This window comes from Bufo gargarizans, chromosome 1 (genome assembly GCF_014858855.1).
Source record: "Bufo gargarizans isolate SCDJY-AF-19 chromosome 1, ASM1485885v1, whole genome shotgun sequence".
NCBI classification, from domain to species: Eukaryota; Metazoa; Chordata; class Amphibia; order Anura; family Bufonidae; genus Bufo; species Bufo gargarizans.
The window spans coordinates 280,459,020-280,473,804 of NC_058080.1; the positions used below are offsets into that span (position 1 = coordinate 280,459,020).

Genomic DNA, 14,785 nt, shown 5'->3' on the forward strand with positions numbered 1-14,785 from the left:
GATGGCCACTTGTTTTTCTTTACTTAGCTGCTTTTTTCTTGCCATAATACAAATTCTAACAGTCTATATGGTAGGACTATCAGCTGTGTATCCACCTGACTTCTCCACAAGGCAACTGATGGTCCCAACCTCATTTATAAGGCAAGAAATCCCACTTACTAAACCTGACAGGGCACACCTGTGAAGTGAAAACCATTTCAGGTGACTACCTCTTGAAGCTCAACAAGAGAATGCCAAGAGTGTGCAAAGCAGTAATCAAAGCAAAAGGTGGCTACTTTGAAGAACCTAGAATATGACATATTTTCAGTTGTTTCACACTTTTTTGTTATGCATATAATGCCACATGTGTTCAATCATAGTTTTGATGCCTTCAGTGTGAATCTACAATTTTCATAGTCATGAAAATAAAGAAAACTCTTTGAATGAGAAGGGGTGTCCAAACTTTTGATCTGTACTGTATCTGCAAAAATTGGTATAGCAGGCACACATCGCTCCCATATAAACAGCAGGGCATCAATGTACCTGCCATACCAATGAATTTGGGCAATCTATGGATTAGTTGCTCTGAAAAGAAACATTTCTTCTCAGTATGGCATTATTAGATTTGTTAGTGAAGGCGAATATTTAGCACTCATGAAAACACCTGCATATAAAAAAACACTGTCAAATAAAAAGTAGTTATGTGTTGCAGTAGTTGTCTGGAGAATGAAATATTTTAATTCATTAGTGTAATTGCTTTAGTGATCCATATGGTGTTGCAGCGCTGTCAGAGCTACTGTATGAGCAATACAAGTGTATAGCGATACATTACAACTTAACCATACATAATTGGAACACCAGTGTTTATAAAAAATAACCTTTTAACACATCTCATGTGCAGGGGCGGATTAAGTGCATGATAGGCCCGGGGCTGTCTACCCAATCCCCCCCCCCCCCCTCCATTTTAGTTTTAGGTTTTTTTTTCTATATGAAGAGGCTGCGGTGCTTCGTAAGCGCCAACGTCTCTTCCTAGGCAATATGACATCGTTCACATGGTCTTGGTGCAGCTCTGTCTCATCTGAGTGATTGCGGCTGAGCTGTAATACCGAGCGCAGGGCTATCAAATGGACAGCACAGTGCTTGGTAATGAGCAAAGAGGCTGCGACGCTCACTGGGACATCGCGGTCTCCTCAAACAGCTGTTTGGTGGGGGTGCCAGGAGTCAGACCCCCACCATCTCATAACTCTCTGTGTACAGATGTCATAGATGTTACCTGCAGTCCTATGTAACAACCCACATAACACAGTGAACTATTGTGTTATGTGGGGTGTTACATAGGACTGCATGGAACATCTACTACATTATCTGTACACAGAAAGTAATCACTGTTATCTAGGCTGTTACATAGGACTGCAGGTGACAAATACAAATTTTAGTTGCCAAATTTAAAACACATACGATTATGATAAAAAAAAGACTTGGAGGAGAAGATGAGACGCAGGTCACAGTGGTGAGCCAGCTGTACATGTAGGGGAATACAACATCACATACCTGTTACATCCAGGGACATCTCCTGTCATGTAGATCCTCTCTTTCCTCTTCTCCTCCGTTTGACCAAGACCGCCATGACAAATTCTTTCAGCCGCATCTACAGAGTTTGTTACACAGACACGTTAGAGTTCTCATAATTGGGGTCATTTATCAAACTGGTGTAAATTACAACTGGCTTAGGTGCCCACAGCAACCAATCAGATTCCACCTTTAATTTTCCAAAGGAGCTGTGAAAAATGAAAGCTGGAATCTGATTGGCTGCTATGGGTAACTAACCCAGTTATACTTTACACCAGTTTGATAAATTACCCCAAAGGTCCCTATAGTGTCTACAGCAATTATAATGTCCCCTAGAGTGCCCCCAGTAATAATAACACCCTATATTGTGTTCCAGGTAATAATACCTGTATAGTGTCCCCAAAAATAATGTCCCCTAATAGAAAGGCCCCCACACTACCCCCATATAGTAATTTCCCCCACACTGCCCTCAAATATTAATTTCCCCCACACTGCCTCCCATATAGTAATTTCCCCCACACTGCCTCCCATATAGTAATTTCCCCCACACCGCCCCCATAAAGTAATTTCCCCCACACCGCCCCCATAAAGTAATTTCCCCCACACCGCCCCCATAAAGTAATTTCCCCCACACCGCCCCCATAAAGTAATTTCCCCCACACCGCCCCCATAAAGTAATTTCCCCCACACCGCCCCCATATAGTAATTTCCCCCACACTGCCCCCATATAGTAATTTCCCCCACACTGCCCCCAAATAGTAATTTCCCCCACACTGCTCCATACAGTAATTTCTTCCACACTGCCCCAAATAGTAATTTTCCCCACACTGCCCCAAATAGTAATTTTCCCCACACTGCCCCATATAATAATTTCCCCCACACTGCCCCATATAGTCATTTCCCCCACACTGCCCCATATAGTCATTTCCCCCACACTGCCCCATATAGTCATTTCCCCCACACTGCCTCCAATGTAGTAATTTCACCCACAAAGTAATTTGCTGCCCACACTGCCCCCATCAAGTAATAACACCACACACTGCCCCCCATTAGATCATTTTACCTGACACTGCCATCCATTAAGTAATTTGCCCCCCATACTGCAATCCATTAAGTTATTTGCTCTCACACTGCCAGCCATTAAGTGATTTGCCCCGACACTGCCAGCCATTAAGTAATTTGCCCCCCACACTGCCCCATCAAGTAATAACCCCCACACTGCCCCCATTAGATAATTTGCCCCCACACTGCCATCCACTAAGTAAATAGCCCCCCACACTGCCCCCACAGTATTAATTTCTCCACACTGCCCTCACAGTATTAATTCCCCCCATGGTAGTAATTTGCCCCTACAGTATTAATTGTCTCCCACACTACCCCCACAGTATTAATTTCCCCCATACTAGTAATTTGCCCCCACGTAGTAGTTTGCCCCCCCCCTGTTCCTTCAGTAATGTCCCCCAAAGTCGGTAGTTGGCACACAAAAAAATAAAAGGTAATACTTACCTGTGTCCCAGCCGGCGCTCACTCGTAGATGGTGCAGGCATGCGCACACACGTCAGTGTGCTGCGTCCGGGCACAGGCACTGCGTGATGACGTCATCACGCCCGCCTGCACCGGGTTTTTACTACCGCATAGGCTTCAGGCCTGCTAGGCCTGAAGCCTATGGCGGTGATCGGCGGCGGGGCAGGGAACTATGCGCTCCCGTGCCCCGCCGTAGTTTGTGGGCGTTTGGGTCGTTGGGCCCCCCAGCGATGCCGGGCCCGGGGCTACCGACCCAAACGCCCCAATTATAATCCGCCACTGCTCATGTGTCTCTCCAAAAACCTGGCACGCGATAGACAAGGGGCTGGAGAAGCGAATCCAGCCATTCGCCTAGACGCTCACTGAGGGATCCTATCCCCAAAATAATGGGGTGCATAGGAGGTGGATTAATACCTTTATGTGTTTTTGGTAGGGCATGCACAATATGAGTTACTGGCTGATCTACACACAAAAAATCCAACTGTTGAGTCAACACACCCACTTGTAGACCCTAATTCAGGAGTTTGAATAATTCCTGCTGAAAGGCCGCAGGGATTTCTTGCAGCATGATCATTAAGCCTTGTACTAACTCTGGGTCACTTAGCTCTCCAGGATTGCTGTCTTCTTAAGTTAGACGGTTGGTACACCTCAAGAAGCCACTCCAACACTGCAGATTTGGGTGCAAAATGGCCACGACCAGTTTTATTGTCACTTTTACAGGCATCAAAACATAACCCATAAACATAAATCCTCGGCCGTCTGGCCACTAACTACACAGCATTTTCCCCTCTTCTTTTCTCCTTATGGAATGTTTTTTTGCCCTGATGTGCATTGTCAACGGTGAGGCCTTATTTAGACAGATGGATTTCTTATCCAATCATGTCTAATCAATTTAATTTACAACAGGTGCACACCAATCAAGGTGTACATACATCTCAAAGAGAAATAGGAGGCCCCCAAAAGATAAATTACAAGTATTGCAGCAAAGACTCTGACCACTTATGTACATGCAAGATTTTAGTTTTTCCTTTTTAATAAATTTTCAAACTAAAATTCTCTTTTCACTTTCACATTATGGGGTATTGAGTGCAGATTCAATGGACATAATGTGAAAAGTGAAAAAAGTGAAAGGGTCTGAAGTCTTTCCAATAGCTTGTACATGCTCAGCTGGACTGAATGTAACTGTGTATGGGAGAGTCAACATTTGTTTTACAACTATTGAAAGAATATTTGACATTGCACTTCGAAAGCTACCATTATCCTCGTATGGAGAAAGCAAGCCCAAAAATAATATAACTTATAGAGTAGTACTAAAGAGTGGCCCATGAAAAGAATAGCCTGCCTCCAATATCTCTAAATCATACTGCCTAATAGTAAATCTGTCTTAGTTGTCCATAGCAACCAATCAGAGCTCAGCTTTCATTTTCTCAGAGCCCTGTGGGAACAAATTTACTATTTTAGGCAGTTTGATTTGGAGATATTCGAGGCGGGCTACTTTTTCATGGGCCACTCTATATACATGTTGACAGTTTTAATACCCACTTCATCTATAAGGTCATCCTAGAATGTAGCTACTGAAATGTGTTATATTGAAGAGGATATACATAACAGCAGTAAAAAGAAAAGGAAAACACATGCCTGCACTGAATGGAAAAATACTTCTTAGATATAGTTAACATATAGAAAAATACTAAAAATCAACTTGGGTCACAATCGATTCATAGAAACTGTCAATTATATAGAAAAATATTTTTTATGTCCCAGCATTTATTAGCTTAGTTTGACACTTACTTTGAGTTTTAGACATTCCATTTTCTGAAAGAAATAATGAGGAAAAAGAATAACGAGCTGAAAATATATCAGAAGAATCCAGTTGCTTTCTATCTTTTGACTTTAACGCTCTGCCATAAATCAAATTTTGCTTTTTTACCAATGCTTTGATAAACATTTAATGATACAATAGAGTGCCTTGCAAAAGTATTCACCCTCCTTGACTTTTTTAGTGTTTTGGTGCCTCACAACCTGGAATTAAAGGGAGTCTGTCACCAGATTGTGACCTTATAGACCGCTTACATAGCGCTCTAGCATAGCAGTCTATGATTCTAATGGTACCTTTGATGTGTGCTTCTGAAGTTCCCCCAAGGCAAAAACGGACTTTTATTCAAGGGATCGCAAGTGCCCAGGGCGGGGTTCACCTTGTTGGAGCCCAGGCTGTTCTGCCTCTTTTCGCCATATCCCCGCCCAGCCTCTTCCTCTGCCCGCCCCGCTCTTCCTTTGCATCCTCTTTCTCTGCAGCCGGATCCCGCGCCTGCGCTATCCATTGCTTGACCGGGGCATGCGCACTGCGATGCCCATTGTGGGCACGGCATCGCAGTAGCTACTACGCATGCGCCGGCCAACGGCGAGAAACAGCGGCGAGGAGGCGGACCAGATACACCCACAATGGGCATCGCAGTGCGCATGCCCCGGCCAAGCAATGGATAGCGCAGGCGCGGGATTCGGCTGCAGAGAAGGAGGACGCAAAGGAAGAGCGGGGCGGGCAGAGGAAGAGGCTGGGCGGGGATATGGCGAAAAGAGGCAGAACAGCCTGGGCTCCAACAAGGTGAACCCCGCCCTGGGCACTTGCGATCCCTTGAATAAAAGTCCGTTTTTGCCTTGGGGGAACTTCAGAAGCACACATCAAAGGTACCATTAGAATCATAGACTGCTATGCTAGAGCGCTATGTAAGCGGTCTATAAGGTCACAATCTGGTGACAGACTCCCTTTAACATGGCTTGTTTGAGGATTTGCATCATTTAATTTATAGAACATGCCCACAACTTTGAAGATGTTTTTTTTTTATTGTGAAGCAAACAACAAATAGGACAAAATAACAGAAAAAGTAAATGCATAGTGCATAACTATTCACCCCCCTAAAGTGTAATACATACAAAATATTATTTTTTTAATTTCTAATGTATTAAAGTGAAATACATTAAATACTTTATGCAGGGTATTATTTGTGTGAAAATTCAGTTAGATAATAGGTAAGTAGTAAATGTAGTAGAAATGATGTGTATGTTCTTGTTTTGTAATTGTAACTGTTTATTTTTCAAATTAAAACATTCCTTAAAGGCGGCCATATTGCAGGCACACTTCTTTATTGTATTGTCAGGTAGTACAGCAGGTAGCATACCCTTTATGGAAATGAGAGTCAATTGTCAAAGAAATATCATAGATTATTACAGTCTCCTTGAAGTGGTAACATGCAGCCTCCTCCAGAGACATGAGAATACATTTAATTAGGAATACATTTGCTCATTACCAAGTCCGTTTTAGCTGACATTTTGGGTAATCAATATGATTCTCTATATATTTTGGGTTCAATATATGTCCATCACACTAAAAAATATTTGTAAGGAAGCTTGACAGTTGTAAACTTTTAATTTAATGACAAGTGATAATTTAGGCAAGGTCACCCCCCAGGGCTAGATTAAAGAGAGGGTACCCAAGGCTCGAGCCCCAGGGTCCCCTCGACTAAGCAGGAAGTAGAGGCCTTCACCAGATCTGAAGGTTTGGACTGATTCTGCTTCCAAAACCCGCAGATCTCAAAGAAGAGTGAGCAGCTGCTGTACCTTTAGCCTCTGAGAACTGTAACTATTTCTCCTATTATAGAGGAAAGGTAATTACTGTAGCCAGTAGGTGGCAGTATTACATTGCAAGTATCACAGGACATGAGCCCAGTGGGACATCCATGCTATTGGAAAGTGAGAAGAGATGGAGGAGCCAAGAATAAGGGAAGTGTGCAGAAGTTCTTCCATCCCTACAACCAGATGTGGCCTCCTACATGCTTCTTATCTAGTGAGTGACTGTGGGAGGGAGGTCAGGTTAGGCTCCCCTAAATATGCTGCCTATCTGTGTTAAGTAGGCAAAAGATTTAGTGGAATTATGTTAATATGTGCACTTTTACTCTGCTCAAGAGCCCCTGGCACCTACCTTCTTAGCCCCTCCCCCTGTGGTGTCTTGCCTTTCTCGCCTCCTCCCATACAACCCCTGGCAGACTCTGTTTCCAACTGCCCCTTTCTGTTCCTTCTGTCTCCTCTCCTCCAGAGCCTGGACCCATTATGCCCCCTAACACTTTTCATACAGCATGACTACACAATGTCTCCCTCTCACTTACAGATACCCTGACAAATAATTAGAGCACTCTGCAAAGCCCCACTACCTGTGCCACTTGCAGTTCCCTTGCCACTACATCCCCAACAGAGCTCTGTCAAATTGTGCCCCCCTACCCAAATAGCAGTTTTTACACTAGACTATGGACTGACTGAATGCTGAGTTTACACAAGACTATGGACTGACTGCAGGGCTTACAGCAGATTATGGTCTGACTGATTATACGTAGCATTTATACTAGACTATGGACTGCGTGACCACAGTATTTACACCAGACTGTGGCATTTACACTAGTCAGTCATTTTAGACTGACTGACTTTAGTGTTTATATGAGACTGTGGACTGACTGCAGAGCTTACAGTAGACTATGGATGGACTGATCGTAGTGTTTACACAAGACTATGGACTGACTGACCACAGTAATTACACCAGACTGCAGACTGACTGACCACAGTGTTTACACTAGACTATGGACTGCAGTGTTTACACTAGACTATGAACTGCAGTGTTTACACTAGACTATGGACTGCAGTGTTTACACCAGACTATGAACTGCAGTGTTTACACTAGACTATGGACTGCAGTGTTTACACTAGACTGTGGACTGCAGTGTTTACACTAGACTATGGACTGCAGTGTTTACACTAGACTATGGACTGCAGTGTTTACACTAGACTATGGACTGCAGTGTTTACACTAGACTATGGACTGCAGTGTTTACACTAGACTATGGACTGCAGTGTTTACACTAGACTATGGATTGCACGGTTTACACTAGACTATGGACCACACAAGACTGTGGATAGACTGCAGCGTTTACAATAGACTATTGATTGACTGAATGTTTACTAGTGTTGGGCGAGCATGCTCGGCCGAGCACCAGTTCGGCTTGAGCATCGCTATGCTTGGCTGAATATCACATGTGCTCGAGCGAGATGCTCGAGTCAGTGTATTTAAATCTAATTTAGCCTCTATTTCTGAAAAGTTTCTGGCAGGATTCGAACTCACAACCATCTATATTTTATTTTTTATTTTTTTTATTACACATTTTTTACAAAAAATATATAAAATATATAATTTTTATTTAGCCTCAATTTCTAAAATGTTTCTGACAGGATTTGAACTCACAACCTTCTAAATTACAGCCAAGAATGTTAACCACTACACTATAGAGCTGTATGGCCAATTACTTTAAAAAACAAAACAAAAACAAAATATGAGACTTCTGCTGTATAGGAAGTACTAGTAGTACTTAGTAGTACTCCTATACAGCAGAAGTCTCATATTTCATTTTATTTTTAGTAACTGGCCATGCAGCACTATAGTGTAGTGGTTAAGGTTCTTGGCTGTAATTTAGAAGGTTGTGAGTTTAAATCCTGCCAGAAACATTTTAGAAATTGAGGCTAAATAAAATGTATATATTTTATATATTTTTTGTAAAAATTGTGCAATAAAAAAATAATATATATATATATATATATATATATATGTATATATATATATATATATATATATATATATATATGTATATATATATATATATATATATATATAAAATCATACTTCTGATATATATGAATGCATAATATGTGGGAAACCACTACTGATGTTTTAGCCATAATATATTTACATATATTATAATATAGTATATATTCTAAATACATAATAATATATGTAAATATATTATGGCTAAAAACATATATATATATATATATGTTTAAATTAAATTTAGCCTCTATTTCTGAAAAGTTTCTGATGGGATTCGCACTCACACCCTTCCACATTACAACATTACAGCCAAGAATCTTAACCCTACACTATAGAGCTGCATGGCCAGTTAATAAAAATAAAATAAAATATGAGACTTCTACTGTATAGGAATACAGTAGTAAGTATTCCTATACAGCAGAAGTCTCATATTTTTATTTATTTATTTTTTAATTAGCTGGCCATGTAGCTCTATAGTGTAGTGGATAAGGTTCTTGGCTGTAATGTAGAAGGTTGTTAGTCCAAATCCCACCAGAAACGTTTCAGAAATAGATGCAAAATTTTATTTAAATACACTGGGTGTCCCCAAGCACTGACTCCATATATGGACATAGCTATATATGGATTCAGAGCAGGGACTCCTAAGCCGAACTAGAGTCCTGACCACCCTCCCCTCTTTAGAGCAGGAGGTGCCTGGTTTAATGCTCGGGTTCTCCCATTGACTTCCAGAGCACCCGAGCAAACGAGCACTTTGGTGCTCGACCAACACTAGTGTTTTACACAAGACTATGGACTTACTGACCACAGCATTTACACTAGACTATGGACTAACAGACTGCAGTGTTTACACTAGTCTATGGACTGACTGACAGCAGCATTTACGCTAGACTATGGACTGACTGGTCGCAGTGTTTATACTAGGCGATCGACTGACTGATAGCAGCGTTTAGAGCAGAATATGGACTGACTGGTTACAGCGTTTACATCAAAATATGGATTGAATGATTTTAGCGTTTATGGGCTGACCACCAAGTTGATTTGAGGACAACTGTGGCAGGTGAACGTTAGGGTACAGCCATACTATGTGGTTGTGATATGGTCATGATGATGTACGTAGGTAATGCATGTGTCTGACCACATGAGGTTACCACATGCATAATCGTGTTTAGGGGGCATTTTTTGTCTGCCACTGTTGTTTAAATGAATGTGAATTTTTCTGGTTCTTTAGCACTGATTAACTTCAAAATGTGACATCTGTTGTAAAGCATATACCGCAAGCTGCAGATAGCAGGATATGTCTTACGTCCGGTCAATAGCAGACCCGCACCTAAAATCTTTTACAGGGTCAGCTCACCAGCAGGCCCTTGCATATATTTTTTTACAGGGTCAGCTCACCAGCAGGCCCTCGCATATATTTTTTTACAGGGTCAGCTCACCAGCAGGCCTTCAACTACAATCTTTTACAGGGTCAGCTCACCAGCAGGCCTGCACCTAAAATCTTTTACAGGGTCAGCTCACCTGTAGGCCCTCACCTAATTATACCCAATAGGTAATTTGCGCTGCGTTGCTTGGATGTAGTAGCCGTAGCTGTTTCTCAGGCTCCCTCTCCGGAATTGAACCATGATTCCCCCGTTACCATGGTCTACATGTTTGGGCTGAAAATAACATTGAAAGTTGATAGGGAAGACATTCGAATGGATCGTCACCGTCACAGGGACATGCGATCGGCCCCAGGTTATCTAGAGTCACCAAAGCGGCAGCAGGCCCTCATCCATAATGTTTTAGATGGTCAAATCAGCAGGCCCTTGCTCCAAATGTTTTTGAGGGTCACCAGCAGGCCATCAATCATAATTTTTTAAGGCTGTGTATGATGCCCTCTTTTATGTGTAATAAAGGGTGTATTGGAGTGCCGGTTCCTTGTAATTTTTGGCAGCCCTTTCACTTAGTGTACAGTCTTTATGAGTGTAGGAGTCCCACTACTTGAACAATTGTACCACAATGTGAATGATGCCCTCCTTTATGTGATATACAGGTTGTATCGGAGCAGTGGCTATTTGAGAGCGGGGTGTCTGGTCTGCCCCGGGTGCCGTCTCTCAGGGGGGTGCCAGAAGCAATGAATGCTTCCATCAATACAGATAGAAGAGCTCATTGCTGGAGCGCTGACGCCCACATACTGCGGCGGGTCACGGGAGCGCATAGTTCCCTGCCGCCAATCACCACCATAGGCTTCAGGCCTAGTAGGCCTGAGGCCTATGCAGTAGTGAAATCTCGGCACAGGCGTGCGTGATGATGTAACCGCGCGCCTATGCCGGTATGCAGCAGCACCAACTTTGGGGGAGACGACATGGGAGACATGGGGGGCACACAGGAGGACATGTGGGGGGGAATATTATGGTGAGATACTGTGTGGGGGCAAATTATTATGGGAGAGATTACTATGTGGGGGGAAATAATTATGGGGGGATTACTATGTGGGGGGAAATTACTATATGGGGCAATGTGGGGGAAACTACTGTGTGGGGCAAATTACTATATGGGGCTGGTGTGGGGGAAATTAATCTGGGTGGAGTGGGGGGGGCAGTGTGGGGGATACTACTGTGTGGGGGAAACTACTGTGTGTGGGGGGGCAGTGTGGGGGGGAACTACTGTGTGGGGGAAAGTACTGTGGGGGGCTGTGTGGTGGAAACTACTCTGTGTGGGAAATTACTGTGTGGGGGCAGTGTGGGTGAAACTACTGTGTAGGGGCAGTGTGGGGGTAACTACTGTATGGGGGGCAGTGTGGGGGGAAATTCCTGTGTGGGGGCAGTGTGTGGGAAACTACTGTGTGGGGGAAACTACTATGTGGGGGACAGTGTGGGGGAAACTACTGTCTGGGGAAATGACTGTGTGGGGGACAGTGTGGGGGAAACTACTGTGTGTGGGAAATTACTATATTGGGCTGGTGTGCGGGAAATTAATCTGGGTGGAGTGGGGGGGGGCAGTGTGGGGGATACTACTATGTGGGGGAAACTACTGTGTGGGGGGGAACTACTGTGTGGGGGAAAGTACTGTGGGGGGCTGTGTGATGGAAACTACTCTGTATGGGAAATTACTGTGTGGGGGCAGTGTGGGTGAAACTACTGTGTAGGGGCAGTGTGGGGGTAACTACTGTATGGGGGGCAGTGTGGGGGAAATTCCGGTGTGGGGGCAGTGTGTGGGAAACTACTGTGTGGGGGAAACTACTATGTGGGGGACAGTGTGGGGGAGACTACTGTCTGGGGAAATGACTGTGTGGGGGACAGTGTGGGGGACAGTGTGGGGGAAACTACTGTGTGTGGGAAATTACTGTGTGGGGGAAGTGTGGCGGAAACTACTGTGTGGGGGGGCAATGTGGGGGAAACTACTGTGGGGGCAGTGTGGGGGACAGTGTGGGTGAAACTGTGTGGGGGAAATTACTGTGTGGGGGAAATTACTATATGGGGCAGTGTGGGGGAAATTACAGTGTGGGGGGAAGAGTGGCGGGAATTACTGTGTGGGGGAAACTACTGTGAGGGGGCAGTGTGGGGGAAATCACTGTGTGGGCCAAATTGCTATATGGGGCAGTGCAGGGGAAATTACTATGGGGGAAATTATTGTGGGGGGCAGTGTTGGGGAAACTACTATGTAGCGAGCAGTGTGGGGGAAACTACTGTGTGGGGGCAGTGTGGGGGAACCTACTGTGGGGGGGGCAGTGTGGGGGAAATTACTGTGTGTGGGGCAGTGTGGGGGAAATTACTGTGGGGGGGGGATTACTGTGTGGGGGAAACTACTGTGTAAGGGAAATTACTGTATGTTGCAAATTACTATATGAGGCAGTGTGGGGGAAATTACTGTGTGGGAGGAAGTGTGGGGAAAATTACTGTGTAGGGGAAACTACTGTGTGGGGGAAATCACTGTGTGGTAGAAATTACTATATGGGGCAGTGTGTGGGAAATTACTGTGTGGGGGGCAGAGTGGGGGAAATTACTATGGGGGAGAAACTACTGTGTTGGGGACAGTGTGGGAAGAAACTACTGTGTGGGAGGAAGCGTTGGGAAAATTACTGTGTAGGGGAAACTACTGTGTGGGGGAAATCACTGTGTGGGGGAAATTACTATATGGGGCAGTGTGGGGGAAATTACTGTGGTGGGGCAGGGTGGGGGAAACTACTGTGTGGGAGAAACTACTGTGTTGGGGACAGTGTGGGGGAAACTACTGTGTAGGGGAAATTATTGTGTGGGGGGCAGTGTGCGGGAAACTACTGTGTGTTGCAAATTACTATATGGGGGCAGTGTGGGGGAATCTACTGTGTGGGGACAGTGTGGGGGAAATCACTGTGTGGGGCAAATTACTATATGGGGCAGTGTGGGGGAAATTACTGTGTGGGGGCAAATTACTATGGGGATTACTATGGGGGTAGTGTGGGGGAAATTACTATATTGGGGCAGCGTGGGGTGCGTTTTTACTGGGGAGGCACTGTAGGGGCAATTCTATTATTTCTGGGGACACTATACAGGGATTATTATTTGGAGCACAATATAGGGTGTTATTATTACTGGGGCACTCTATGTTACAAACTCTGTAGAGACGAGATGCGGCTGAAAGAATTTCTCATGGCGGTGTAACAAAAGAGAAGAGGAAAGAGAAGGTCTACATGACAGGAGATTTCCCTGGATGTAAGAGGTATGTGGTCAAGTATTGGGGGGCGGGGGTGCCAGAGAACGGACCCGCCCCGGGTACCAAACACCCTAGGCACGCCACTGTATCGGAGTGTCTCTTCCTTGTCATCTTTGGCAGCACTTGCACTTTATATACATGTAAATATACAGGAAAGAATGTTTCCTAACAATATTTCCTCTAAAATCGATTTTATCTTCAGTTTGGTGCGTATTATTGTCAGTCTGTGAAAGCGGCGTACTACTCGGACAACATCGTTCCCAGCAGCAACCTGGGAGTCCAAGATGCATCCAGACATCCTCCCCATGCTGTTCCCGAACCATTTCAGTGGTGTTTCCATCAATTTCTGACCTTTTTTCTATGAACCAGGCATCTCCCCTCTTCAGAGCAGGGGGTGCCTGGTTTAATGCTTGGTTTCTCCCATTGACTTCCATTATACTCGGGCCGGTGCTCAGTAGAGCACCCGAGCATCCCGATGTGTGCGGCCAGAGCACCCGAGCACTTTGGTGCTTGATCAAAACTAATGATGTATTATGTTCATTAAATTCCCTGAGAGACCAGTTATATGTTAAGCTCTTTTGTCAGGCTCCGGCCTCATGCTCAGTACCCACATGTATAATTTTATTTTATGTAAAACACATTAATCCAGTTTCAACTAAACTGCAATTAACCCTCAAGAAGAAAACTGACAAGCAGTCTTATTTATATACTACAAGTTTTCCCACAATTGCTGCTGCTCCAAGGAGCACATGGATGATTCTACATGTTCATGTTCAGATATTTTAAATATCATGTTTCTGAGTGTGCAGATTTCACTTTGTTACTGAAAGAGCCATGACCTGCAATACCTTTGCCCATCTCATACCTTTATTCTTCTTTGAGCTACCTCAGGGTTTGTACTAGCAGTGTTGATCCATCTTATGTACCTTTTATGTATGATACTTTGAAGCTTGTAACGTCTATTGCAGGGGCCAGCAACCTTTGGCACTCCAGCTGTTGGGAAACTACAATTCCCAGCATGCTCCATTCATTTCTATGGGAGTTCTGATAAGAGCAGAGCAAATATGCATGCTGGGAGTTGCAGTTTCACAACAGCTGGAGTGCTGAAGGTTGCCTACCCCTGTTCTATTGTATGATATAAAGACATGGCTGTTTTCTATCTGCAACAGCACCAGTCTTGCCTATGGGCTCCTGGACACAGCTTTGGGACCTAAGTGTTGGTATTTCTAGTAGCCAATAACTATGTAATTTTTAAGCTCCTAAACCTCTTTAAAGGGAGTCTGTCCCCATTTAATTCACTGTTAATACAGACACACTGCCTTATAAGTCTAGTTTAGCTTAATTCAATGTTCAATGTACCATAAAAGGTACCAGTACATTCAGCTGAGCTAACCC

General features: G+C 44.1%; 1 protein-coding gene across 2 annotated transcripts in view; it reads right to left on the reverse strand.

The window, feature by feature from the left end:
- ARHGAP24 (Rho GTPase activating protein 24) overlaps positions 1–14,785 on the reverse strand; it is a 680,670-nt gene that overhangs the window by 278,932 nt on the left and 386,953 nt on the right. The window contains exon 4 of one of the 2 annotated variants that reach the window (XM_044304151.1): positions 4,864–4,887. The exons of the other annotated variant lie outside the window; for it this stretch is intronic. Coding sequence (XP_044160086.1) covers positions 4,864–4,887 — 24 coding nt within the window. The remainder of the gene's footprint in view (positions 1–4,863; positions 4,888–14,785) is intronic. 2 annotated transcript variants of the gene reach the window in all.